General features: G+C 41.2%; 1 protein-coding gene across 1 annotated transcript in view; it reads right to left on the bottom strand.

Moving 5' to 3' along the window:
• The window catches only part of Tesk2 (testis associated actin remodelling kinase 2), a 120,297-nt gene that overhangs the window by 67,251 nt on the left and 25,442 nt on the right, over positions 1 to 27,604 (bottom strand). The window contains exon 2 of the mRNA XM_036177334.1: positions 19,169 to 19,472. Within this exon, the coding sequence (XP_036033227.1) occupies positions 19,169 to 19,390 (222 nt within the window). The 5' untranslated portion in view covers positions 19,391 to 19,472. The remainder of the gene's footprint in view (positions 1 to 19,168; positions 19,473 to 27,604) is intronic.

Raw genomic sequence — 27,604 nt, 5'->3', positions numbered from 1 at the left:
TGAGTAACATTCAGGGATAAGTAATTTGTCTTCCTTTTTTCCTCTACAGCTCTAGACCAACATGACCTTGAGTTTACAGATGTGCCTGTCTCTGCCTCCCAAGGGCTGGGGTTCAAGATGAAGTGCCGCTCGCTCTTTCTTTAAAATTTATTTTGGCTAGGTGGTGCACACCTTTAATCCCAGTACTCAGAAAGCAGAGGCAGGTGGATATCTGTGGCCAGCCTAGTCTACATATCCAGGGCCGGGGCCACATAATAGAAAGTTTATCTTAAAAAACATTTTTAAGGTATATTTATTTTCTTGTATGAGTGTTTTGCCCACATGCATTTATGTGTACCACGTGCATACCTGGTTGTCTGAAGAGTTCAAAAGAGGGCCTCAGATATCCCGAAACTGGAGTTAGGCATGGTTGTGAGCCACATGTGGGTGGGTCCTGGGAATTGACCCCAGTCTCTACAAGAGCAACTGGTGCTCCTAACTGCTATGCCATCTCACCAGCCCAACCCCCACTTTCTAAGACAGCTTTACTATATAGTCCTGGCTACCCTAAAACTCAATATGTACACCAGGGGCGCCTAAACTCAAAGAGATCCTCCTACCCCTGCATCCCTGGTATAAGGCATGTGCCACAACACCCAACCCAAGTTAGTCTTAAACCTCTGGGGTTCAATTTTTCTTTCTTTCTTTCTTTTTTTTTTTTTTTTTGGTTTTTCAAGATAGGGTTTCTCTGTGTAGTTTTATTGCCTGTCCTGGATCTCATTCTATAAACCAGGCTGGCCTCGAACTCACAGAGATCTGCCTGGCTCTGCCTCACGGCTCTGCCTCCCGAGTGCTGAGATTAAAGGCATGCACCACCACCGCCCGGCATCAAGTGATCTTATTTCATCATTTCAAGGGTTGATGCTATAAATTTTAATGTGTATTACCAGACCTGGCTTTATTTTACATTTCTTTATTTAATGTATGCATGTATGTGTACACAAACAAATAAACCCACACAGGTGGAAGTCAGCGGACATCTTTCAGAAGTCAGTCCTCTCCTTTCACCATGTGGGGCCTTTTTTATCAGTTTATCAGGCTTGGCAGCAAGTGCCTTTATCTGACGAGCCAACTCCCCAGACCTATTTACCTTTTCATTTATTCATTTTCTTACAGTGTCAGGGAACAAAACTAGGACTTTTCACATGTTAGGTAAGTATTCTACCATTGAACCACACCTGCAGTCTCAATGGTAACAAGTTAAGTGTTTTATATACACACTTTCTATATGCCAGTGAAATACCAACCCATATGGTTGGCTGATCTCTTTTAGACATGGTCTATTTAGCCCTGGCTGGTCTGGATACCCTATGAAGACTAGTCAGGTCTTAGACTCACAGAGATTCTCCTGTCTCTACCTCCCAAGTCCTGGGATTATAGGCTTATGCCACCAAGTATCATGTGTTCTTTCTACATTAAATATATAATGTTCTTCTCATTAACTTTAGCAGCAAGTAGGTTAATGATTGCTTGGGTCTGGGGGGAAAGGAGAAGTACAGGACATGGAGACAATTTAAATTAATCTAATCCGGGGGAGGGAGGGAGGAAGATGAAACTGTGGCCAGTATGTAAAATAAATAAAAATTGTTTAAATTAAAAAATAAAAATAGGGCTGGAGAGATGGCTGAGTAGTTAAGAACAGTGGCTGCTCTTCCATTCCCAGCAACCACATGGTGGCTCACAACCATCTGTAATGAAATCTTCTGGCCTGCAGGCATTCATGCAGATGGAACACACTGTATACATAATAAATAAATAAAACTTTAAAAATAAATAAATAAAAATAAAATTATCTAAAACTAGATACTGGTGATGGCTACACAACCAATAACAAACTGAACATTGTCAATATCTTTTTTTCTTTGGAGGCAAGGTTTCTTTGTGCAACAGTCTGGCTGTCCTGGAACTCACTTTGTAGACCAGGCTAGCCTTGAACTCACTGACAAGCAAATAAAGTGCTGCTGAGATAGCTTATCAGATAAAGGCACTTGCCACCAAGCTGACATCTAAGTTTGTTCCTTTGGACCCTCCTGGTGGAAGGAGAGAAATGACTTTCTTGAATTGTCCTCTGATTTCCACATGTGCACCATGTATGGACAGAGTGCATACCCACACACACACATAAATAAATGTAAAAAACAAGGACAGTTAATAGAAGAAAAACTTTAGTTCAACTGTAATGTTTTTAAATATTATTCACTTAAAAACAGAAGAAAAACTTTAGTTCAACTATAATGTTTTTGAATAATTTTTCACTTATGTTTACATTTTAACCATATTTAAAAAACAATGTACAAAGAAAACTATTCAAGTGTGGAGCCGGGAGTATCATTCAGTGGTAGAGCTACATGCTAAGCAAGCTCAGGCTTTGAGTTTGATCCCCAGTACATGGGCATAAGAGACAACAAGGGAGAACAACAGTTCAACTCCTAACAGCATATGAAAAATTATCTTAAATTTAAATTAACATTTATTACTGTTGACTACACACACAAAAATTATTTGCTAGAAGTAAAATAATTTGAAGCCAGACATAGTGGCTCATGCCTTTAATTCCAGCATTTGGGAGGGAGAGGCAGGCAGATCTCTGTGAGTTCAAGGGTAGCCTCGTCTACAGAGCAAGTTCCAGGATAGCCCGGGCTACATATAGAGATACTGTCTCGGAAAATCAAAATAAGTAAATAAGACTGCTTGGACTTCCAGTCAAACAGTCACAATGAGTGTACAATAAATATACAGTAAGCTGGTATAGTAACATTAATATCAAACAAAATAGAGTCAAAGTAGTCATTTTCCAGAGATTCTAACAACTCATTTGAGAGGTGTGCTCAAAGTTTTCAGGAGAGTGTCTAGTTATAAGAATGACCTGGGCTGAGGAGTGTTGTTGACCAGAGATGCTGACCAAATCCATCTTACAAGGTACAGGATGGTCCTGCACAAGAATCATTCCATGTACTATCTAAAACTGAAGTGCCCATTCATGTAAATGAAAAAATAAGACAGGTCTGTTTGATCTGAATCTCTTTTATGTTAAAAAAAAAATCTACCTTGAATGGTTTTAACATGTACTCATTTTTTTTCAGTGCTGGGAATTGAACTTAGGGCCTCATACTTCCCAGGCCCTCTACTACTCAGCAATATTCCTCACCCCACCTTCTGGTTTCAAGGAACATAACCACTTGGCAACTTTGCTTCTTTCAGAGCATGGTTCCAAGTTGATCAACAATTCAGAGCATCTGGCCACCAAAGCCAAGGCTGCTGTTGGCAGATGAGCCCAGGGTAGCACACCTGTATCAGACTCCATGGGTAGCTTTTATATCTGAGGTAATTTATTTAGTCTTTTCTATCACAGCATCAGATAAAAGTATAAAGTGTGTTTTCGGCTTACCACAATGAAAGTCATCAGTATACTTACTCAACATTTTCCCCTTAATGAGACATTCAGGATTAAATGACACAAACACTCAGATAAAGCTGGATAGAGCAAGTTCTGCCTTTACTCTGCTTTATCAGTGGAATTTGTTTTGTCAACTTCCACCTTCTCTTTCTTATCACATACAGATGAAGCTGGTCCTCTATTGTATTTTACTTTAAAGCTGCTGGCATCTCTGCTCTACGGTTTTGTTCCCAGCATGGGGTGGATTTTGTTCTGTTTGTTGTTTGGGATGGATTCTCCTATAGTCCAGGTCAGTGATGAACCAGCCTGCCTGCATCTTAAGGTTAAAAGCCATCTTTGTTTGTTTGTTTGTTTTTTGAGACAGGGTTTTTCCATGTAGCCTGGCTGTCCTGGAACTCCCTTTGTAAATCTGCCTGCCTCTGCCTCCTGAATGCTGGGACTGCCCAGCTAAGTCTTTTTTTTAATAGTAAAGACAAACTAGGCTCATTCCTATTTATGATTAAACCTATTTCTCAAGAATTGGACTATGCCCCAATATATATAAATGCTCCACCTGCATGTAGTGCCTGCATGACCGAAGAAAGCATCAGAGATTGTAGATCCCATTGTAGATTGTTGTGAGCTACCATGTGGTTGCTGGGAATTGAACTCAGGACTTCTGGAAGAACAGCCAGTGCTCTTAACTGCTGAGCCATCTCTCCAGCCCCTCAAAAAGTTTTTATAATCATCTTATAACCCTACCTTTGTTTCAAAAGGTTGTTACTACTACTTGTTGTTATGACTACCTTGTTAGGACCACCTTGCAATCAGGCCTTCATTTCAGGGTGTCATTATGACTAACAGGTTCTGCTCCTGAACCCTGCCTATTTTGCTAGCCAAATCCCCCATTTGGAACCCCCTACCCCTGAGCTATAAAAACTTTGTCTCCTCACATCCAATGTTGACCTCTGGAACCCCACCTTAGGGGGAGGCAGCCCGTGTTACACAAACAAGAAAGCCTGGTTTGTTTGTTTGTCTTTTTAAGAATGATTTATTTATTATATAGACAGGCTGCAGGCCAGAAGAAGGCACCAGATCTCATTACAGATGGTTGTGAGCCACCATGTGGTTGCTGGGTATTGAACTCAGAACCTTTGGAAGAACAGTCAGTACTCTTAACCGCTGAGCCACCTCTCCAGCCCCCAAAGAAAGCCTGTTTTAATTAATTGCTTATTTTAATCAATTTGGCCATGATGACTTTGGTTGGTGGTCTTTCTCCTTTCATCTTCGGGATTAACATTAACTTTAAACTTGTTATGTAGTGGAGACTGGCAATCAACTCCTCTTGCTTCCAGTTCACAAGCACAGGTAATAGAATTACAACAGATTTGTGTGATGCTGAGACTCACATAAAGTACTGAGCTACATAACAAGGCTTTTTTTTCTTTCCCCCTGGAGCTGAGGACTGAACCCAAGGCCTTAGCACTTGCCAGGCAAGTGTTCTACCACTGAGCTAAATCCCCAACCCCCTTTTTGTTTTTTTCGAGAGACAGGGTAGACCAGAGATCCACCTGGCTCTGCCTCCCGGGTGCTGGGATTAAAGGCGTATGCCACCACCGCCCGGCGGGCTGTTTTCTTAAATCTAAACAGTCTAGCATTCATGAGGCCAGAATCACACTTAAGAAAACAAAACAAAAATGGAGGGCTAGCAAGATGGCTCAGTCAGTAAGGCTCTTGCTGCACAAGCACTGAGGACCTGTAATCCAAGAGCAGAGAAGAGTGAGATGAGGCTGCTGTGAGGCTTGTAAATCAGCCAGTCACTCCAGATTCAGTGAGAGATGCTGTCTCAAAACAGTAAGGTATAGAGCAACTGAAGACACCTAACACTGACCTTTGCCCTCTACACACAATTATGTACGTATGTACACACACACACACACACACACACACACACACACACACTCTCTCTCTCTCTCTCACTCAATAAATGTTTAAAAAGAAAAAAAATTTTAAAATAACCTCAAGCTCACTGAAATTTATGGTAAATCTGCAACTTCTGCAACTGAGATTTATGAACCTATTTCTGATTTCTACTTGCCTGTCTTGCTACTTCATTTTTTTGTTTATTCCTTGATTTTTTTTTTTTTGGAATTTTTTCTATTCATTTTACATACCAATCACAGATCCCCCTTTCTTCCCTCCTTCTATTCCTCCATCCTTCTCCCCCCAACTGTCCCCCTATCCCTCCTCCAACAAGGTAAGGCCTCCCATGGGACTCAGCAGAGCCTGGTACATTCAGTAGAGGCAGATCCAGGCCCCTCCCCCTGCATCAATGCTGTGCAAGGTGTCCCACCATAGGTAATGGGCTCCAGAAAACCAGCTCATTCCCCAGGGATGGATCCTGATCCTACTGCCAGGGGGCCCTTAAGCAGATCAAACTACACAACTGTCTCATTTATGCAGAGGGCCTGTTTTGTTTTTTGGTTTTTTTTTTGCTTTTTGTTTTTAAATCTTTGTGTGGTCAGGTATGGTAGCATGCACATTGGGAGGCAGAGGCAGGTGGATTTCTATGAGTTTGAGACCAAACTGGTCTACATAGTGAGTTCCATGCCAGCCATGACTACATAATAAGACCCTGTCTCAAAACACACAAACACATGCACGCAACGAAAACAAATTTTTGTTTGTGTATGTCTTCACAGGTTTATGTGTGTATGTTTGTGTATGTGATTACACATGCCATAGCATGCATGTGAAGATCAGAGGACAACCCTGGGTGTCAATCACCATGTCACCTCAGACCTTATTTCAGACAGGGTTTCTTCTTGTTTGCTACTGTTTACATCAGACTAGCTGGCCCAACAGCTTATAGGGATTTTCTTCTCACCTCCTCCCATCTCATTATAGAAGCACTGTGATTACACACTAACACTTGGTTTTCTGTGAAGACTTGGGTCCTCACACTCTACTGGCAAGCACTCTACCTACCACACCATGGGCCCAGCCCTCTCTTACAAATTTTCCCTTCTTCTCCCCATCTCTCAAGTGAAGGTACTTACAAAGATTCAATCCTGTTGCTTGAATTCTCTTGTCCATACTTAGTTTGGATATGAACTGCTTTTCCTCAGTGGTCCCTGGGTGAGGGCTTGCTCCTAAGCTGCTGCTGCTCTTGTTTTGAAAAGGTTCTAGAAATCTTAGGAGGTGAATCTAGCTGGAAAACTAGGTAGCTGAGGGTGGTTCCTCAGAGGCACCTTGTCGCTGGCCTCTTCCTGCCTGTTCCTGTAGATCACAGGTAAAGAAGCTACCCCCTCCACCCCCACCTACCCCCTTGAGGCTGTGCTTACCACGGTACAGCATAGACTGCAGTCCTAAAGTTTGGAAACTACAAAGGAAGTAAGCCCTTCCTCTCTTAGGTTGCTTCCGCCCGGTGTTTGGTCACAGCAATGATGGATTGAACAACTGTAATGCTTTTCCTCAACTGTTTCTCACACTCAAAACATCTTCACTTTCACTCGTAACTGATCAACACCACTGCTTTTATTGCAGAATAGTAGTGGGGTTTTCTACACTTGCTCTTCCTTGATTTTGAGGGCTACCTTACTTCTCTGGCTGCTTGAGGCAGTTCAATTCTGAGGTGCTTGGTTTGATATGAAGAGGCAGACAAGCTAAGACACACACTAGTGTTGCTCAGGATATTCTGGGATTTGGAGATGTTTCTGACCACTCTTTACTTTGTTCCTCAAAGGGTCCTGGTATATCCATCCTGTTATGAACATCAGGAAAAAAGTTCAAAATGAAGTATGTCTGAAATGCCTAGTAGGCAAGACTTTTTAACTAGGACTCCATTCAAGAATAGACAGATGGGACCACATGAAATTTTAAAGCTTCTCTACAGCACAGGGAACAGTTAACTGAGTGAAGGTACAGCCCACAGAATGGGAGAAAATACATATCTGACAGATGGTTAATATCTAGAATACACAAAGAACTCAAAAAACTAAAGAAGAAGTAAAAAAATAAAAGAAAAGAAAAAGTAATTAGCCAGGTGACACTGGTGCATGCCTGTAATCCCAGCACTCGGGAGGCAGAGCCAGGTGGATCTCTGTGAGTTCAAGGCTAGCCTGGGCTACAGAGCGAGATCCAGGACACTCAGGGCTACACAGAGTGCCCTGGGTCAAAAACCAAAGATAAATAAATAAATAATAATTAAAAAACACAATCAGTAGAGGGATAATGAACAGACTGTTCTCAGATGAAATGCAAACGGCCAATAAACATTGAAAAGTATTCAATATCATTAGCCAGCAGGGGAGCACAAGTCAAAATTACACTCAGATTTTGTCTCACACCAGTCAGAATGTCAGTCATTAGGAAAACAAGGAACAGGGACAGGGGAGATGGCTGAGTGGCTAAGAGTCCTTACTATGCAAGCATGAGGACCTCAGTTCAAATCCTCAACACAGTGCAAAATGGTGGACACAGTCACATTGCCTGTGACGCCAGCACTGGAAGGGATGGAAACAGGAGGATAATCGGGGTTTGCTGGTTGCTAGACTAGCTCCAGGTTGATAGACCCTGTACTAAGGAAATATACTACTGAGCACGCATTAAGGTGGGGGGGGGGGTAAGAATGATGCTGATAAGCCAGGTGTGGTGGCGCACGCCTTTGATCCCAGCACTCAGGAAGAAGAGCAGGCAGATCTCTGAGTCTGAGGCAAGCCTGGTCTACAGAGTGAGTTCCAGGACAGCCAGGGCTATACTAGAAACCCTGTCTTAAAAAACAGGGTTGGGGATTTAGCTCAGTGGTAGAGCACTTGCCTAGCAAAGGCAAGGCCCTGGGTTCGATCCTCAGCTCCACAAAATAAAATAAACAAAAAAACTTTAAAAACAACAACAAAACCTGCTATATACACTAATATACACTGCCGATGTGAATGTCAACTAGGCCACCCTGGGATATATGAGACCTTGTCTCAGAAAAAAAAAAAAAAGAGGTGGGGGAGAGGGAAGTGGAGACAAGGAAAAGAAAAAAGGAAAGGAAGAAAAAGAAAAGGAGGCAGCCTTGCTTTCTTTCAAAGTTTATAAGTTACAGTTTAGAATATTAAATTAAATTTAAAAAAACTGATGCCGGGTGTGGTGGCACCCACCTATAATGCCAATTACTTGAGAGGCTGAAACAGGAGGATCACTTTAGGCCAGGAGTTTCCAGCCAGCTCAGGCAATGTGGGGAAACCCTACATGAACATACATCCCCCCCAAAAAAATTATTATCAGATTTGGGTAGAACTGGAACATGGAGGCCACTGCAGTGGCACTAACGTTTTTTGCTGGTTTTTGAGACAGAATCTCAAAAAAGTAGTCCAGACTGGCTTCAAACATTATACAGAGAAGAATGACCCTGCATTTCTGATCCTCCTCCTTTACCTCTCTCCCAAGTGCTAGGATTATAGGCACACACCACTATACCCACTTTATGGGGTGTTTGGGTTGGAACCTCATGCCTGGTAGGCAAGCATGTTACAGACCTACATCTTCAGCCCAGGACTAGCATTTTGAAACCTAGAAGTTACCAGAGAATATAAAAACTCAACCTCTGCCTAAGGGTGTTTTTCCAGTGGTAGAAGGCATCGTAGCATGCACAAAGCCCAGCATGCTTATACACACCTATAAGTACAGCTAAGACCACCTTCCCAATCACAAAAATAAACATCATAGGGCAATTTTTATTTGCTAAAATGCTTCTCTGCTTTCCTTAAACCACAATTGTTGAGAATGCTTCAGAGTCTGCATGACAAGCTGTAGGTGTGTTAAATAATAAATGCATAACCAGAAACATAAATAAATCAGTATTTCAGTACCAACCAGATGGCAAACACTGGGTTCTTTTAGCTTGTAAGTTTACTTACTGCTCCTTACAAGTTGGCATTTGTGTTGCCAGTTTAGAAAAATACTAATGGGAGAAAATCAGAACTCTTTCTTCATCTCCATGAGCAGAGTGTGTGTGTGTGTGCGCGCACACGCGCCTGCCCTTGTCTGTTTTCTCTATTAAACCAGACATTTCAGAATTGAACTGCTTTTAAGTACTCAGAGAATTAAAGTAACCTTCAAAATCAAGAACTACATAATAGCCAGAGCTACATAATAGAGAGACTCTTGTCTCAAAAATCCAAAAAACAGGCTGGAGAGATGGCTTAGTGGTTAAGAGCACTGACTGCTCTTCCAGAGAGGACCTGAGTTCAATCCGCAGCACCCAAATGGCAGCTCACAACTGTCTGTAATTCCAGTTCCAGGGGACCCTCACACAGACATACACACGGGCAAAACAACAATGCACATAAAATAAGAATAAATCAATTACTTTAAAAAATCCAAATCAGACCAAAAATCAAGAATGGGGTATGGTGGCCTATGCCTTTAATCACAGCACTCAAAGGTGGATCCCTGCAAATTCACAGAGTTCCATGCCAGCCAGAACTACATAGTAAGACTCTCGGGGTTGGGGATTTAGCTCGGTGGTAGAGTGCTTGCCTAGCAAGCGCAAGGCTCTGGGTTCGATCCTCAGCTCCACATACAAAAAAAAAAAAAAAAAAAGCTTAGTAGTTATGCATGCCTTTAATCCCAGCACTTGGGAGGCAGAGGTAGGTGGATCTCTACAAAGTGAGTTCCAGGACAGATAGCTGTTTTATAGAGAAACCCTATCTCTAAAAAAAAAAGAAAAAAAAGGGGGGGGGGGTGTTGGAAAGGCAGCCTTGGTCTTGCAATGTAAAATGAATCAGTATGAGCTCTATAGCAAAGTGGAATATATATCCTCATATTCTAAAAACAGCAAAAATAGATTAACATTAATAAAGCTGTCAATTTCTTTCTTCTGAGGAAAAATTAAATGAAATCTTCCATTAATTAATTGGGTAAATAGAAAGTGTGTCTATGTGCACGCATGTGTGTATGTTATGCAGATGGACATGGGGGTCAGAGTTTCCTCAACTGTTTCTCTACTTACTATGATTTATTTATTTTATGTGTGTGGATGTTTGGCTTACATGTATGCATGTGCACTGTGTTCATGTCTAATGGAGGCCAGAAGATGATGCTGGATCCTCTGGAACAGGAGTTACAGATGTTTGTGAGCCGCCATGTGGGTGCTGGGAACCAATTCCAGGTCTTCTGCAAGAGCAGTAAGTGCTCTTAACCACTGAAACATCTCTCCATCCCTCCATCTTATTTCTTTTCTTTTTTTGGGGGGAGGGGGGAAAGGGGGAGTTGGGTTGTTTGTTTGTTTATTTGTTTGCTTTTAAGACACAGTTTCTCTGTGTAGCCTGGCTGACCTGCAACTTACTTTGTAGACCAGGTTGGCCTCAAACTCATAGAGATCTGCCTGTCTCTGCCTCCCGAGTGCTCGGATTAAAGGCGTGCGCTAGCACCACCAGGTTCTATCTTATTTCTTAAGACAGAGACTCCCACTGAACCTGACACTTGCCTTTTGGGGTAGACTGGCTAACCAATAAGGACCCAGGATCCTCCTGTTTCTACCCCTAAAGGGCTGGAGAAACAGGTGTGGCCATCACGCCTGTTTTCATGTGGTACTGAGGATCCAAACTCAGGTTTTCAGGCTTTCACACCAAGTACTTTACCCACTGAGTATCTTGCCACTCCTAGGAATTCAAATCAGCATGTACCTGTTATTGTGTACCTGGAAAGAGAGTAAATATCTTTGAACCTCAGTTTCTTCATTATAAATGGAAGTGTGGGGGCTGGAGATCAGGCTCAGTGATTAAACTAGTTTGAATCCCAGCATCCATGTCAGGTAGCTTACAACTAACTGCCTGTAACTCTAGTTCCAGGGGATCTGACACACTCTTCTGGCCTCCTTAGGTTATCCCCATATGTAGTTTATACTTAGACACACACACACAAATACATAAAAATAAATTAAAAAAAATAACTACTTACAAGATTGTTGTAGATATTAAACAAGATAATGTATAAAAGTTAACATAGTATCTAGCATAAAGAACTGAACAGCTTGGGGCTGAAGAGATGGCTCAGCAGTTAAAGCACTGGCTGTTCTTCCAGAGGACCCGGGTCCAATTCCCAGCATCCACATGACAGTTTACAATTGTCTGTAACTCCAGTTCCAGGGAATCTGATACTTCACACCAATGCACATAAAATAAAGTTTAAAAAAAAAAAGAGCTGAAAGAATTAACAAGTAGCTCTTAAATAGGCTGTTATATATATAATATAGACATTATTCTAAGTCCTTTACATATACTACCTTAGCATATCTTCAACTCCATAAGACATGTATTATTTCTTTTGTTTTTTAATTTTTAAAGTTATATTTATGTATTTACTGGAGGGGGAGTATATGTGCATGCCACATTTGCTTATTAATTTTTAAAAATTACAATTATGTATTTATTGGAGGGGCAGCACATGTACATGCCACAATATGCAGGAGTTGATTCTCTCCTTTTATCATGGAAATCCCAGAGATGAAACTCAGGCTGAGCTATCTTACCAGCCCCCAAATAAGTACTATTTCAATCTCCATTTCTGCAGATAAAGAAATGGAAACAGAGTCAAATGATTTGAACCATGTTAGAACATTTATAGTGACAGTTGAGATTCAAATACAGACAGTGAATCCCTGGATTCTCTTTCTATTATGCAAACACACACACACACACACACACACACACACACACACACACACACACACACACAGAGCATGCATACATTTCTTCTCTCACACAACAAATACCTAATGCATTCTCTCTAGATGACAGCTGTGCTGGACACTGATGAAACGGAACAAACACAGGAAAAGCAGAGAAGGCCCACCGGAGTGAGTCTGCAGTCTGAGCTACTCAGAACTTCTGCAGAGCCAGTTACTTCTGTAGAGCAGACTTTAGAGCTACACAAAGGGCAGTCTAACGTGTGCAGGGAACAGAACTAAGGAAGGCCTCTTGTTAAGGATATCTGCAGGATCTTAAATTCTAAAAGTGAATTATTTTAGAAGAATACACCTAAGTCTACACTCTTCAAGATCCACCTGCCTCTACCTCCAGAGTGGCGGGACAGAGTTTAAGGCATGTGACAGCATAGCTGGCCATGATCCCACCGCACCCCCTCCTTTTTTTCTTTTTCTTCTCTAGGGCAGCTGAAGGTCATTAAGCGGCCTGTGTAACTAGTATCTGAAGTCAAATATTTCTTTTCATTGTCACTGATGTTCCATTTACCCTGATCTTTAAGGTTCTATAATCATTGGTACTTTATAATCAAAACTAAAATCTAACTTCCACTCAGCCATACACTATAGCTATTAGATCATGGTTTGGCAAATTTTCTGTTTGAGGTCAGACAGTAATTATAACATAATAGGGCTCTGAGGCCTTGTGGTCTCTAGCAACTGCTCAGCTTGGCCACTGTAGCACAAAGCAGCCATCAAAAATAAATTAACACTACATGCAACGTCACCACTGTAGTCTTTGGGTATCCACCACACTGCTTTTTCACTGTCTGCCTTCTTGACCAATCATGCTGTAAAATCCATGCTCGCTGCTCACACAGATGGATTACAGGAGAGCAGCAGCTATCTGAACAGATGTTTCAGGATCAATCTTGGTCTTTATTAAGAACTGATGGGTCCTCTGTAGCCCATCTATTCCTGGCAAACCCTCAAGTTGTTACCTCTTCAATATTCAGGCACAGAAAAACGAGAAATTGGGGAATAAAACCTAAGAGACAGGCTAAAAATAACAGGCATGGGTTTTCACTGGCCTGTTTCCTCATGAGATGAGTTAAACTGTTTTGATAATAAAAACATGATCAAACCATCTTACAGCACAGCTGAATGTAGATTTAGTGTTCATTATATTCCATGTATAACCCAGCTGTGTTTTGCTTCATAAATATTTTAGACCCTCTTTTCATAAACTTGTTAGCAGAGAACAGAAAACACTGTATATAATTCTTTCAAGTATACATAAATAATGAAGAAATGCCTCATAAATGATTGCTTATAAAAAAAAATAAAATAGATTTGGTGGCTCAATTTTGTGATCCCAGCACTGGGGAAGTGGAGGCAAGAGGATCAAGAGTTCAAAGTTATCCATGGCTACATAGTAAGACTTGAGGTCAGCCTGACTAAGAAAAACCAGGAGCTAGAGCCTAAGTATGAAGTCCTTGGTTCACTGGAGAAACACCCCCACAGGATTCCATTCCCACAATGGTTACCTATTCAAGAGTAAAGAAACAAATACAAGAAACCAGGACACAGAAAACTAAGAAGCATGGTAAAAATAAATGATGAGAGTTTTCATGATTTGAGCCCTATGGGTCCTTACTCTGTGCTTCTTGCTTAAAATAGTGTTTTTTCTTTTTTTCTTTTGGGTTTTTTGAGACAGGGTTTCTCTGTGAAACAGTTTCTGGCTATCCTTCAACTCACAGAAATCCACCTGCCTCTGCCTCCCAAGTGCTGGGATTAAAGGCGTGCATCACCACCACCCAGCTAACAGATTTTAATTTTTTTATTACATTTATTTATTTATCTTGTGTGTGTGTGCGCGTGTGTGCGTGTGTGCGTGTGTGTGTGTGTGTGTGTGTGTGTGTGTGTGCGCGTGCGTGCGCGCGCGTGTGTGTGTGTGTGTGTGTGTGTGTGTGTGTGTGTACATGCACATGTGCCACTTCCCATGGCATGTGTATGGACATTAAAGGACAACTTGTGGGAATCAGTTTTCTCCTTCTGTCATGTGGGCCCAGGGATCAAAGACTGTCAGGTTTGCTAGCAAGGCCTTTACCTAATGAGCCATCTCAATAGCCCAGATTTTTTTCTTGTTAAGATTTTGGGCCAGGTGATGGTGGCAATGACTTTAATCCCAGCAGGTGGGATTTTGAAGCCAGCCTGGTCTACAAAGCAAGTTTCAGGATAGCCAAGGCTACACAGAGAAACCTTGTCTCAAAAAAAAAAAAAAAAAAAAAAAAATCAAAAAAGAAAAAAAAAAGAGAGAGAGAGAGATTTTGAAGATAGGGACCAAAGAGATGGCTCAGCAGTTTAGAGCACATTTTACTGTTCCAGAGGGCCAGAGTTTGGTTAGTAGCACCCACATGATGGTTCACAACCAGAGATAACACCAATTTCTAGGGATCTGATGCCCTCTTCTGATCTCCACAGACACCAGGTACACACATGGGGCACATACATATAATGTAAGCAAAACATACACATAAAATAAAATAAATACAAAAAGAAAAGGAACCTTAACAGAATGAAGGGTGTCTGTCTCAGCCTCTGAACCATATCATGTTTAACTGGAAAACACTACAAGTTTTCCTATTAAAGTCAGGAATAAGACAGATGCCAAAAGTCATTATTTTAAACATGTTCAGGAAGTCTAAATCAATACACTTTGCTAAGAAAACATTATTAAAGTATGGAAGTAGAAAATAAATGTATCAAGTATCCACAGATGATCAGCAAGCTGAAAAACCAAAGCAAGTCAACTTTAAAATCTAGTATAAGGGGTTGGAGAGATGGCTCAGAGGTTAAGAGCACTGGCTGCTCTTCCACAGGTCCTGAGTTCAATTCCCAGCACCCACATAGCAGCTCACAATCTGAGGCCCTCATCTGGTCTGCAGGCATACATACAGACAAAGCACCTATATACATTAAAAAAAAAAATCTAGTCAGACAGTGGTGGTGTATGTCTTTAATCCCAGCACTTGGGAAGCAGAGGCAGTTGGATCTTTGTGAGTTCAAGACCAGCCTGGTCTACAGATCATGTTCTTGGACAGCTAAGACTACATAAAGAAACCCTGTCTTGAAAAACCAAACAATGGGCTGGAGGGATGGCTCAGAGGTTAATAGCACTGACTTGCTCTTCCAGAGGTCCTGAGTTCAATTCCCAGCACCCACATGGTGGCTCACAACCATCTGTAATGAGATCTGGTACCCTCTTCTGTATACATAATAAATAAATAAATCTTTAAAAAAAGAAAAGAAAAACCAAACAACAACAAAAAATCTATTGTAAAACTTAGATGCAATAAACTAGCTACATGAAAAGAATTCAACATTTAGAACAAAGTCAGGCCAGGACTGGTAGAGTACTTGCTAAAAGTATGTGTTTAGGCAGAAGACTAGAGTCTGATTCACAGCACCCACATTAGGAAGCTCACAGAGGATTTAACACCATCTTCTGGCTTTCAAGGCACAAATCCACACATAGACAACACGCATACACATAATAAATAAACAATATATATATAAATTTTTTGAATGTCAGAGCATAGTACAACATGCTTCTTACCACAGTACACAGAAGGCAAATCTCTATGGATTCAAGGTCAGCCTGGTCTATGCAGTAAAACTCTGTTCCCAACCACCCCACACTCAAAGAGAAAAACAAAAAAACATGCAAGCCAGGCTTGGTGGCACATGCCTATAATTCCAGCACTTGGAAGGAAGAAGCAGTAAGAGCAGAAGTTCAATGTCATCCTCAGCAACTTAGGGAATTTAAAGATAGTCTAGGCTATGTAAGACTCTATCAGACAAAAAAATAAAAATAAAAATAAAAATTGTATTTTAAAAGCTATTAACTGTGCCTAAATTAGTCTACAAATGCAATCTCAATATGGCAAAAGCAAGTTTTTAAAAACTAGTTCTAAGTCAGGCAGTGGTGGGGCATGCCTTTAATCCTAGCACTAGGGAGGCAGAGGCAGGCGGATCTGAGTTCCAGGCCAGCCTGGTCTCCAAATCAAGTTCCAGGAAAGGTGCAAAGCTACACAGAGAAACCCTGTCTCGAAAAACCAAAAAAATAAAATAGAAATAAAAAAATAAAAATTAGTTATAAAATTCACATAAAAAATAAGGGAGCTGGAGAAGTAGCTCAATGGTAGAGCATTTGTTTAGCACTTACAAGGACCTGTGTTCAAGGCCCAATACTCCTCCAAAAATAAAAGTTAAAGAAAAGAAAGATGGGTCGGGGATTTAGCTCAGTGGTAGAGTGCTTGCCTAGCAAACACAAGGCCCTGGGTTCGATCCTCAGCTCAAAAAAAAAAAAAAAAAGAAAGAAAGAAAGAAAGAAAGAAAGAAAGAAAGAAAAAGAAAGGAAGGAAGGAAGAAATACCAAGAAAATTCTAGAAAAGGACAAAAGAGAGCTAAATTAACCAAATGTCAAAGCCACATGATTAAATTATTATAACAATGTGTACTGGTATATGAAGTACTCAAAATGAAGTCCAGAAGGAGATCAAATCATACTTTATAGGAAAATTTAACACAGAAAGATGGTGACAATTTTAATCAATGGGGAAAATATCAAATATATAATAAATGTTGGACCAAGCTTGGTGATACAGACCTGTAATCCCAGCCACTTGGGGATTAAGAGGATTCAAAGTTTAAGGTAGCCAGCGGTGGTGGCGCACGCCTTTAGTCCCAGCACTCGGGAGGCAGAAGGAGGCAGATCTCTGTGAGTTCGAGGCCAACCTGGTATCCAAAGCGAGTTCCAGGAGAAGCACAAAGCTACACAGAGAAACCCTGTCCCAAAAAACAAACAAACAAAAAAAAGTTCAAGGACATAGTGAGTTCAGTGGCAAGGCACTTGCCCAGCATGAGAGAGAGGCCCTAGTCCAATTTCCAATACTGTAACAAATACATACACAGTGTTAGTGGTAGCCTCCTAGAAAAGTGAAATCAATACTATTTAAGGTAATAATAAAGCACAAGAGTTACAAAGAAAAGAGGGTGCAATAGAGGCAGTTCAGTTAGTAGCAAGTGTGAGGACCTGAGCTTGATGCCCACATGAAAAAGCCTCTACTTCCAGCACTGAGGAGGCAGAGGCAGGGAGAGCCCTGTGAGGTCAAGGACAGCTAGGGCCATATAGAGAGACCTTGTCTCAAGAAACCAAAATATAGGGTTGGGGATTTAGCTCAGTGGTAGAGCGCTTGCCTAGAAAGCGCAAGGCCCCGGGTTCATCCCCAGCCCCCCACCAAAAAAAAGAAACCAAAGTATAAAAAGATGGGTGTGGTGGTGCATGTCATTAGTCCAAGCTCTCAGGGAGACAAAGGTAGGCAAATCTCTAATCAAGTCAGCCTGATCTATAGAGCAAATTCCAGGACAGCCAGGGTTTACACTAAGAAAACTCTCGTAGGTAGGTAGGTAGGTAGGTAGGTAGATAGATAGATAGACAGATAGATGAAAGAAAGAAAGAACAAAAGAACGAAAGGAAGGAAGGAAGATAGATAGATAGATAGATAGATAGATAGATAGATAAATAAATAAATAAAATATAAAGTGGAGCCCAGCACAGTGGTACATGCATTTAATCCCCCCCCCCCAAAAAAACCAAAAAAACAAAAAAAAACAGGAGGTAAAGGCAGAGCAGGTCTCTATGAGTTTCAGACCATCCAAAACCACCCAGAGAGACCCTGTCTTAAAAACAAACAAAAAAATAATATGGAGAGTTACTGAGGACTCACTCTATTCAACCTCTGGTCTATGTATTACCTACATACAGGGAGGGGAGGTTGGGAGAGGAAGAGGAAGGAAGAAGAAGAGGAAAAGGAAGAAGAGAAAGAGGGAAGAGGAGGAAAAGGAAGAAGAAGAAAGGCTTATTTGGGCTCATGGTCTGGTTCGGGCTCATGGTCTGGTTCAGGCTCAAGCAGCTTTCTTTCTAGCAGAGTCCTAAAGCAAGGTATCACAGGACCAGACATGCACTCTCTGGTCTTTCTCTTATAGGACTAACAGTAGGGGACCCTACACTGATGACATATCTAACCTTGATTACCTCCGAAGCCATACCTCTAAACACCACAGACGAAGTAACACTTTACATTGGATTTGATTAAACTTTATCATGCATTTTGGAAGGTACAAACCATATTTAAACCAAAGTGCATATGAATGTAATTTTTAAAAAGTAAGTTTGTAGCTAGAGAGACGGCTCAGCAGTTAAGAGCACTTGCTATTCTTCCAGAAGACTCAGATTTGATTCCCAGCACCCACATCATAGCTCACAATTGTCTGTAATTCCAGTCCCAGGGGATCTAATACCCTCTTCTGGCTTCCAAGAATACCAGGCATATGCAAGCAAAATAGCCATACCCATAAAATTAAATTATATTAAAATTAGATGATCAATGAAAGACAAAAATAGTATATTTTAAAATATGAGGTGATCAGATGCAGTAGTGCACTCCAGTAACCATAACACTTAGGAAAGAGATTTGAATCAATGTAAGTTCAAAACTAGCCCTGTCTATACAGTAAGTTTGAGGCTAGCCAGAACACTCATGCTTGCACACTTATACACATACACACATATACCCCGTTGGGAGAGGGGAATATAGGTAGTTCAGTGGCAGAATATTTGCCTAGCATGTACAAGGCCCTGGATCCCATTGCCAACATTTTAACAATACAAAAACAAGTAAGTAGAAGTTACATGAATAAGGTCTCTCAAAATAGTTTAAATCATATCTGGTAGTTCACAGTTTATGGAATCCCAACACTCAGAAGGTTGTGGCAGGAGAAACAGTGAAAGTGTATTGGTACACACCTGTAATCCCAACACTCAGAAGTGGCGGCAGGAGGATCTCTGTGAGTTCAAGACCAGCCTGGATTATATGGAGAGACCCATCTTAAAAGAGCAGTAACAACCAAACAAAGCACCATAAACAACTATTAATTCTGCAGAGATTCTGACTGTCAGGAAACCCTATGAAATAAGCTGAGACATCACCACTCACCTTGAACACTTCAGAGAAGAACCCAGATCCTATTTTTTCACGAGTGAAGTCATCCAAACTCGTCAGTCTGGAAAAGGCACTAATAATTGCACGATACGAAGATGATGAAACTCTTCCCACCTGGATAGTGTTCCCATCCCCTCCACCACCTCCTTCAAATTCTTCCAGACGCTCCACACGTGGGGGAAATCCTGCAATTGAGTTCCGCTTGCTCCGATCCATAATCTCAATAATTACCTCTTCTTTTAAGAAGGAACTCCACTCATAGTTTTTTGTTCAGTTTTACTTCTTTTCCAGTGTGACACTACAGAAAAATACAAAACACATTTACTAAAATCATTAATGACTACATGAAAACTAACAAACTCTCAATGCAAAAATATCTATTTCCTTTTGCATTCTACTTCTGATTTCCAGATCTAAATACTTCCGTCTTCTCTTTCAAAACAACACTGACATACACAAAGGCAAGCTGTATGTATATAAAGATCATAGATTAACATTCTTTAAAAAAAAATTTTTTAAACCAGACTTCGGTAGCACACATCTCTAATCCCAGCACTCAGAGGCAGAGTGAGTTCCAGGACAGCCAGGGCCACACACAGAAACCGTCTCGAAAAACAAAACAAACGAACGAACGAACATTTTTTAAAGATTTATCTGTTTCATTCCATGTGTATGCGTGTTTTGCCTGGATGTATGTGTGTGTATGATGTGCTTGTCTGGTACTCACAGTGGTCAAAAGAGGGCTTCAGATCACATGGAACTAGAGTTACAATGGTTGTTGTCCTGGTTAAGTTGTTGTTTTATTATATGGGGTTTTCGTTTTGTTTAAATGCTGAATGCCATTTATTGAAGGAGGGAGGTTTTTTTTTTTTTTTTTGAGCTGAGGATCGAAACCAGGGCCTTGCTCTTGCTAGGCAAGTGCTCTACCACTGAGCTAAATCCCCAACCCAGGAGGGAGATTTTAAATACAGGGCAAAAGTTCACTTCAGATGTTTTACAATCTTGCATCTAAGCAATATACAGGATACACAGACAAGGAACTTCCCTTAAGCATCCAGGAGGGTGGAACCCCATAGGGAATTAGCATAGGGAGGATATCAAGGTCAAAGTCAGCAAGCAAGGCAACAGTTACCCAAAACGGGGCCCAGGACCCTACAGGTCCCCCCTTTTACTAAAAAATGAGCTTCTGACTTAGGTTGCATGGGACGTCTTTCTTTTGTTTTTTGTTTTGTTTTGTGGGGTATTTGTTGTTGTTTTGTTTTTGGTTTTTAATGCAGGGTTTCTCTGTGTGGCTGTCCTGGAATTCACAGATATCTGCCTGCCTCTGCAGTGTTCCCTGGTGTGCATCGCCACCAGCTTGTCCTGGCTAGTTTTATATCAACTTGATACATGCTAGAGTTACTTGGAAAAAGGGACTCTCAACTGAGAAAATACCTCCATAAAATGTACCTGTTGGCAAGTCTGTAGGATATTTTCTTAATTACTGACTATGTGAATGATGCCATCCCTGGACAAGTAGTCCTGGGTTCTATAAAAAAGCAGATTGAAAGCTATGGAGAGCAAGCCAGTAAGCAGCACCCCTCAACGGCCTCTGTATCAGCTCCTGCCTCTAGGTTCCTGCCCTGTTTGAGTTCCTGTCCTGATTTCCCTCAGTCATAGACTATGACATAGAATTTTAAACTGAAACAAACCCTTTCCTGCTCAAGTTGCTTTTGGTCAGTGTTTTATCACAGCAATAGAAACCTAAGACAGCTATGAACCACCATTTGAGTACTGGGAACCAAACCCAGGTCATGTGCAAGAACAGCATATGCTCTTAACCACTGAGCCATCTCTCCAGCCGTACAGGCTACATTCTAATAACAAAACAGCAATCCATCGTTCATTAGCCACCCATCCCTTTTGCAGAAAAAAAAAAAAAAAAACTGGAAAAGCATGATCTGGGGCTTTAGCTCAGTAGCAGGGACAACACTTAGACTGAGAGCTTTATCTATTGCATGCCATTTGATTCTCAAATCATTCATGATAAGGATTATGTTTATTTCACAGAGAGCAGGTAACCATACTGTCACTAAGTGACAGAGAAAATTAAAATTGCAAGACTGGTTCGAAAGCCTGTGATCCTGCCAATGTCCCTTATGGCCACACATAATGTTATTAATTTGAAAAATTATTAGATTCAAAAATATAAAACAAAGATAATGTTGGGCATGAGGATTTCTTTAATTTCAAGGCCAACAGGGGCTACACAGTAAAACTCCATCTCTAACACACACATACACACACACACACACACACACACCCCATAAATGATCAGGCAGGCTGGGGATTTAGCTCAGTGGTAGAGCACTTGCCTAGCAAGTGCAAGGTCCTGGGTTCAATCCTCAGCTCAAAAAAATATACATATTAAATAAATAAATAAATGACCAGGTTGCAGTGCAGCTCAGTGGTAGAGTGCTTTCCTACCTTATGTGAAGCCCTGGGTTCAAACCTCAGCATCATCAAAAAAAAGTAAAAGGTGCTTTATAAATGTCAAATAAAAATGACTGCTCAAGATCCCAGAGGCTGGAGAAAAGGCTAAAAGCACTTGTTAGTCTTTTTGTTTTGTTTTGTTTGTTTGTTTTTTCAGAGACAGGGTTTCTCTGTGTAGTTTTGGTGCCTGTCCTGGAATTCCCTCTGTAGACCAGGCTAGCCTTGAACTCACAGAGATCCGTCTGCCTCTGCTTCCCGAGTGCTGGGATTAAAGGTATGTACCACTACTGATTCGCTACACTTGTTATTCTTGCAGGGGACACAAGTTGAGTTCCCAGAACACACATAATGGTTCACAACCATCTATAACTCCAACTCCAGGGCATCTGACATCCTCTTCTGGCCTCCAAGGGTACTACATGAGCATGGTACTACATGGAACATGAAGGCAATTAACACTTTTTTTTTTTAATCTTAAAAATAAAAGACTGCAGGGCACTGCAGAGTGAGTTCTAGGAAAGCCAAGGCTACACAGAAGAACTGGGGGGGGGGGCAGAGGGGGGAGACACTACAAGATCACTTTTTCTAAGAACTTATTGTAAAGGTTCTATACAAAATAAAACATTTTTTAATGCATGGAGTTGGGTAGGAGTTTTGTCTTTTTGTTTTTGTTTTTGTTTTGTTTTGTTTTGTTTTTGCTTTTCACTTGCAAAATGCAACACTTGTGAGATGCTTTCTCAAGCATGATGAACCCACTCTCCCACCTCCACCCAATATGCTAATCATGGTTGTTTTCCCAGGGATATAGAATTGGATTAAGACATTCCATCCTCCATATTAGTCCCTTCTATAATAAAATTTGTGTAATTTAGGAACTGTTGACCAGAGCCATTTTTTACATTCACATTGGAAGGAGGAGGGAAAAAACATCACAAGACTGAAGCAACCTGGTGGGGAGGGAGAAGAGAGACTGACTTGATTTCTCTACTGTGCTATACTCTCTAATTCCTGAGGCCTAACTGCATTCTGGAAGTTTTATAAAATACCCTGTTTTCTTCAATATAAAGTTATTGTGCTGGCAGTGGTGGCACAAGCCTTTAATCCCAGAACTTGGGAGGCAGAGGCAAGGAGGATCTCTGAGTTCAAGGTCAGCCTGGGCTACCAAGTGAGTTCCAGGAAAGGTGCAAATTCCAGGACAGCCAGGGCTACATAGAGAAAACTTGTCTTTTTTTTTTTTTTTTTTTTTTTTTTGCTTATGCTAGTTCTACCAGAGTCTCCTGAGAAAAAATAATCCAAATTCCTAATGAACAAAAATATCTGCACTCAGGAGGCAGAGGCAGGCGGATCTCTGAGTTTGAGGCCAGCCTGGGCTACCAAGTGAGTTCCAGGAAAGGTGCAAAGCTGCACAGAGAAACCCTATCTCGAAAAACAAAAAACAAACAAACAAAAAAAGTTGGGTATTTAGCTCAGTGGTAGAGAGCGCTTGCCTAGCAAGCTTAAGGCCCTGGGTTCGATCCTCAGCTCAAAAAAAATAAAAATATCTAAGTGCCTTTATTGAACATCTCCTAAGAAGTGGTATCAGGGGGCTGGAGAGAGGCTCAGCAGTGAAGAGCACTACCTGCTCTTTCAGAGGACCTGGGTTTGATTCTCAGCACCCACGTGGCAGTTTACAAATGTCTGTAACCCCTATTTCACAGGATTGGACTCCCTCAGACAGACAGACATGTAGGGAAAACACCAATGTACATTAAAAAAAGAAGAAAAAAGTGGTATCAAAATCCTGTCTTGAAAAAAGAAAAAAAAAGATCACCATACCAAAAATTTAAGGTTGCAAGAACAGAATGTTAAATTTTATAACCAGACGGGCTCACCAAGTAGTTATCCATTTTAAATCTGGAGAAACATACAGACAAGAAAGTGAAATTACAAGAAGTAAACAAATGAGCCCAGCAGTGGTGGCCCACTCAGGAGGTAGAGGCAGGTGGCTGGATCTCTGTGAGTTTGAGTCCAGCCTGGTCGACAGAGCGAGTTTCAGGACAGAGCTACATAGTAAGACCCTGTCTAAAAAAAAAAAAGAAGTAAATAAACGGTTTTTGTTTTGTTTTCTTATTTTGGTTTTTGTATAAGCCATTTTGTTTTACACATTTTTATTTACTGGGGGTGGGAGCAGACACTTCTGTGCCACAGTGTGCATGTGGAGTTCAGAAGACAATCTGTGGAGTCAAATCCTCTCATTCTTCTTTGTAGGTCCCAGAAATCAAACTCAGGTTGCTGGGCTCTCCACAAGCGCCTTTACCGCTGAGCCTCCTCACCAGCCCAGTATAAGCTATTTATTAACAAAGTGTGACAGGGGACCCATGAACTGAGGGAGTGTATTTTCCAAGGCTATTTCTGTGATTTGAATAAAAATCAACTATGGAGCCAGAGAGGAGAACAAAGCCTGTTATCTCGGGGTTAGAGACAGGTAGACAGTCAGAATTTCAAGGTCAGCCCAGTCTACATAGTGAATTAAGGCCATCCAGGAATATATCTGTCTCAAAAACAAAAAACAAAAAAGAATTATGTGAGGAGCCAGGCATGGTGGTATGCATATGTAAACCCAGCACTTGGGATGTTAAGCAGAGGCCAGCCTAAGCTACACAGAGAGATCCTATCTCAAAAACAAAAACCCCAAAATTACCAAAGAAGGTTTTTAAAACCCACAGTTCTGATCTTCTACTTGACCCAGCATATCAGAACCTCTTGGGCTGAGGACTGGAGATTTAACTAGGCTCCACAGTGATACTTATTCCAAAAGCTGGCAGTCCTCAACAGGAAAAAAAATTAAACTGTTCTGTTTCAAGATCTTTGATTTTATGTGTATGAGCATTTTGTCTGGATGTCTGTCTGTGCACTACTTGCATACCTGGTGTCTGTGAAGGCCAGAACAGAGCTTTGGATTCCCTGGAACTGGAGTTAAAGATGGCTGTAAGTTGGCATGTGGGTGCTGGGAATTAAACCTGGGTCCTCTGTGAGAATAAGTGCACTTAACTGTTGAACCATTGGAGAGGAAACTGAAATAGCTTTTTTGTTTTGTTTTGGTTTTTGTTTTTCCAGACAGGGTTTTGCTGTGGGATATTCTGTATGTTATGTGTGTTGCTCTGATTGGTTAATAAATAAAACACTGATTAGCCAGTAGCAAGAAAGGAAGTATAGGCGGGACATGGAGAGAAAATTATGGGAAGTGGAAGGCTGAGGCGGAGAGACACTGCCAGCTGCCGCCATGACAAGCGAGATGTAAGGTACCGGTAAGCCACGAGCCACATGGCAACTTATAGACTAATAAAAATGGGCTAATATAAGATATAAGAACTAGATAACAAGAAGCCTGCTGCAGCCATACAGTTTGTAAACAATATTAAGTGTCTGTGTGTTTACTTGGTTGGGTCTGAGCAGCAGCGGGTCTGGCGGGTGAGAAAGATATGTCCTGACCATGGGCCTCGAACTCACAGAGATCCACCTGGCTCTGCCTCCCGAGTGCTGGGAGTAAAGTTGTGCACCACCACCACCCGGCGAAATAGCTCTTTTTAAGCAGTAGGAATTTTACTATTATTTTCTTACTTAAGCTCCAAAACATGCCTCCAAATTAGATGTTACCTCTAGTTTACAGAAAAGGAAAAGTAGGCTAAGGAAGTTGGGAAATCTATCTAAGCATACACAAGTAGTAGAACCAGAACTGGAGCTGGGGTCCAACTAGTACCAAAGCTCAAAATTTTCTATTTCATTATTAATTGTTCAGTGTTTATCCACTGTGAGATCTGTAAGAACTTAAACTAGTCACCACAGCAGAAAAGAAAGAGTCTTAAAGTGGCTGGTCAGGGTTGGAGATTTAGTTCAGTGGTAGAGCGCTTGCCTAGCAAGCGCAAGGCCTGGGTTCTGGGGAAAAAAAAAAGTGGCTGGTCATAAACTGGATGGAAACACAAAGAAAAATTCTATCAAGAACTGTGGCTAAGCGGTTACAGTGGAAAGCTGGAAAACAAACCATATTAAATTGAAATTGAATGTTTAAGATATAGCTGCCTGCTAAATTAAAGTTAACTAACTCGAGCAGTTTGCCATTTCAAGTTTACTTTGAATACCACAGGGGTTGCCAACAAACCTTTTGTTTGAGAACAAAAAGTTTTTTGAGTACACTGGATAGTAACAAAGTACCACATGCAGTGTAGCCAACAGTCCTTCATTTTTATATACAAAATTTATTACTAATTTATTTATGGGCATGTGCCACAGCACATGTATTAGTCAATTCTTTCCTTCCACCATGTGGCTCCTAAGGATGAAGCTCAGATCATCAGGATTAGCAGGAAGTGTCCCTATCCACTAAGTCATTATTAAACTATTCAATACCCAGAGAGTTCCTGGGGGTGAGAGATCCTAGATGCTACACTCAAGCACAGAAAATGAAATTATTTCTTGCTTTGGTTTGCTGAGACCTCAACCCTGCTGTGTGGTCAGTATGACCTCACAGATGCTGGGGTTAAAATGTGTGCTGCCACATGTCACTCCAAATTACTTGTTGCAGCTCAACAGGTCTGATTTTACATTCTCAGCTATGTAGGGAGAGGTAAGGGATTTCAAATTCCAACCGGGCTGGTTGGTGGGAGTCTTGTTATAAGCATAGCACAATAAACTGACACTTTTTATGTTTTTATTTTGAAAAACAATACATCTTTGCTCACAGGACCCACCTTCCTTTTTTGAGGGAAAGGTATCTTATTAAGAAACTCAGGGGTTGGGGATTTAGCTCAGTGGTAGAGCACTTGCCTAGCAAGCCCAAGGCCCTGGGTTCGGTCCTCAGCTCCCAAAAAAGACAAAACAAATGAAGCTCAGGCAGTGCTGGACTGGTGGCGCACACCTTTAACCCCAGCACTTGGGAAGCAGAGGCACTCAGATGTCTGTGAGTTCAAGGCCAGCCTAGTCTACAAAGTGAATTCCAGAACAGACAGAGCTGTTACACAGAGAAACCCAGTTTCAAAAAACCAAAAAAAGAAAAATAAAGAAAAAAACCCAGATTTTCCTGCCTCAGCCTCTGGAGAGCTGAGGTCATATCCGTATACCACTACACCCAGCTCAAAGAGAGGAGAACAGTTTTGAGGTTTGTTTTGGTTTCAGTAACACGTCTTAGGGTTTCTATTGCTACAACAAAATGCCATGAGCAAAAAACAAGTTGGGATAGAAAGGGTTTATTCAACTTACATTTCCATATTACTGTCCACCTCCAAAGGAAGTCAGGACAGGAACTCAAGCAGGGCAGGAATCTGGAGGCAGGAGCTGACACAGAGGCCATGGAGGAGTGCTGCTTACTGGCTTGTTCCCCATGGCCTGCTCAGACTCCTTTTATATAGAACCCAGGACCACCAGCCCATGAATGGAACCACCCACAATGGGCAGAACCCTCCCCCATCAATAATTAAGAAAATGCCTTACAGCTGGATCTTATGGAGGTTTTTTCCTCAAGTAGGGTTCCTTCCTTTCAGATTACTGTGCTTTGGGTATCAAGTTGATATAAGACTAGTCAGCACACACAATTAGCCAGGGTCAGGGTCACATATACACAATCTCAGCACTAGAGTGGCTAAGAAAAATGTGGACCATGTATTATTCAAGGCTAGCCTGGGCTATATAGCAAGCATGTCTCAAACAGAAAAACAAAACAAGGCCTGCCTCAGATATATAGGAAGTTGGGAAGGTATGGGCAATATGAGATCTGTCTTAAAAATAATAGTAAAGTAAAAAAGAGCTAGGTATGTTTTACACTCATGCTGGTAATCTAAACACTTAGGAGGTAGAGGCAGGAGGTTCAGGATTTCAAGGCCAGTTGCAAAGCAAGTTTGAGGCCAGTCTAGTGCAACAGGAGAACATGACTTAAAGGGGTAACAAAGGTAATATACATAGTATACTCTATATTTAACATAGTAA

Source organism: Onychomys torridus, chromosome 2 (genome assembly GCF_903995425.1).
Source record: "Onychomys torridus chromosome 2, mOncTor1.1, whole genome shotgun sequence".
NCBI classification, from domain to species: Eukaryota; Metazoa; Chordata; class Mammalia; order Rodentia; family Cricetidae; genus Onychomys; species Onychomys torridus.
Note: the sequence above shows the minus strand (reverse complement) of the source record. Positions and strands in the feature narration are given on the sequence as shown.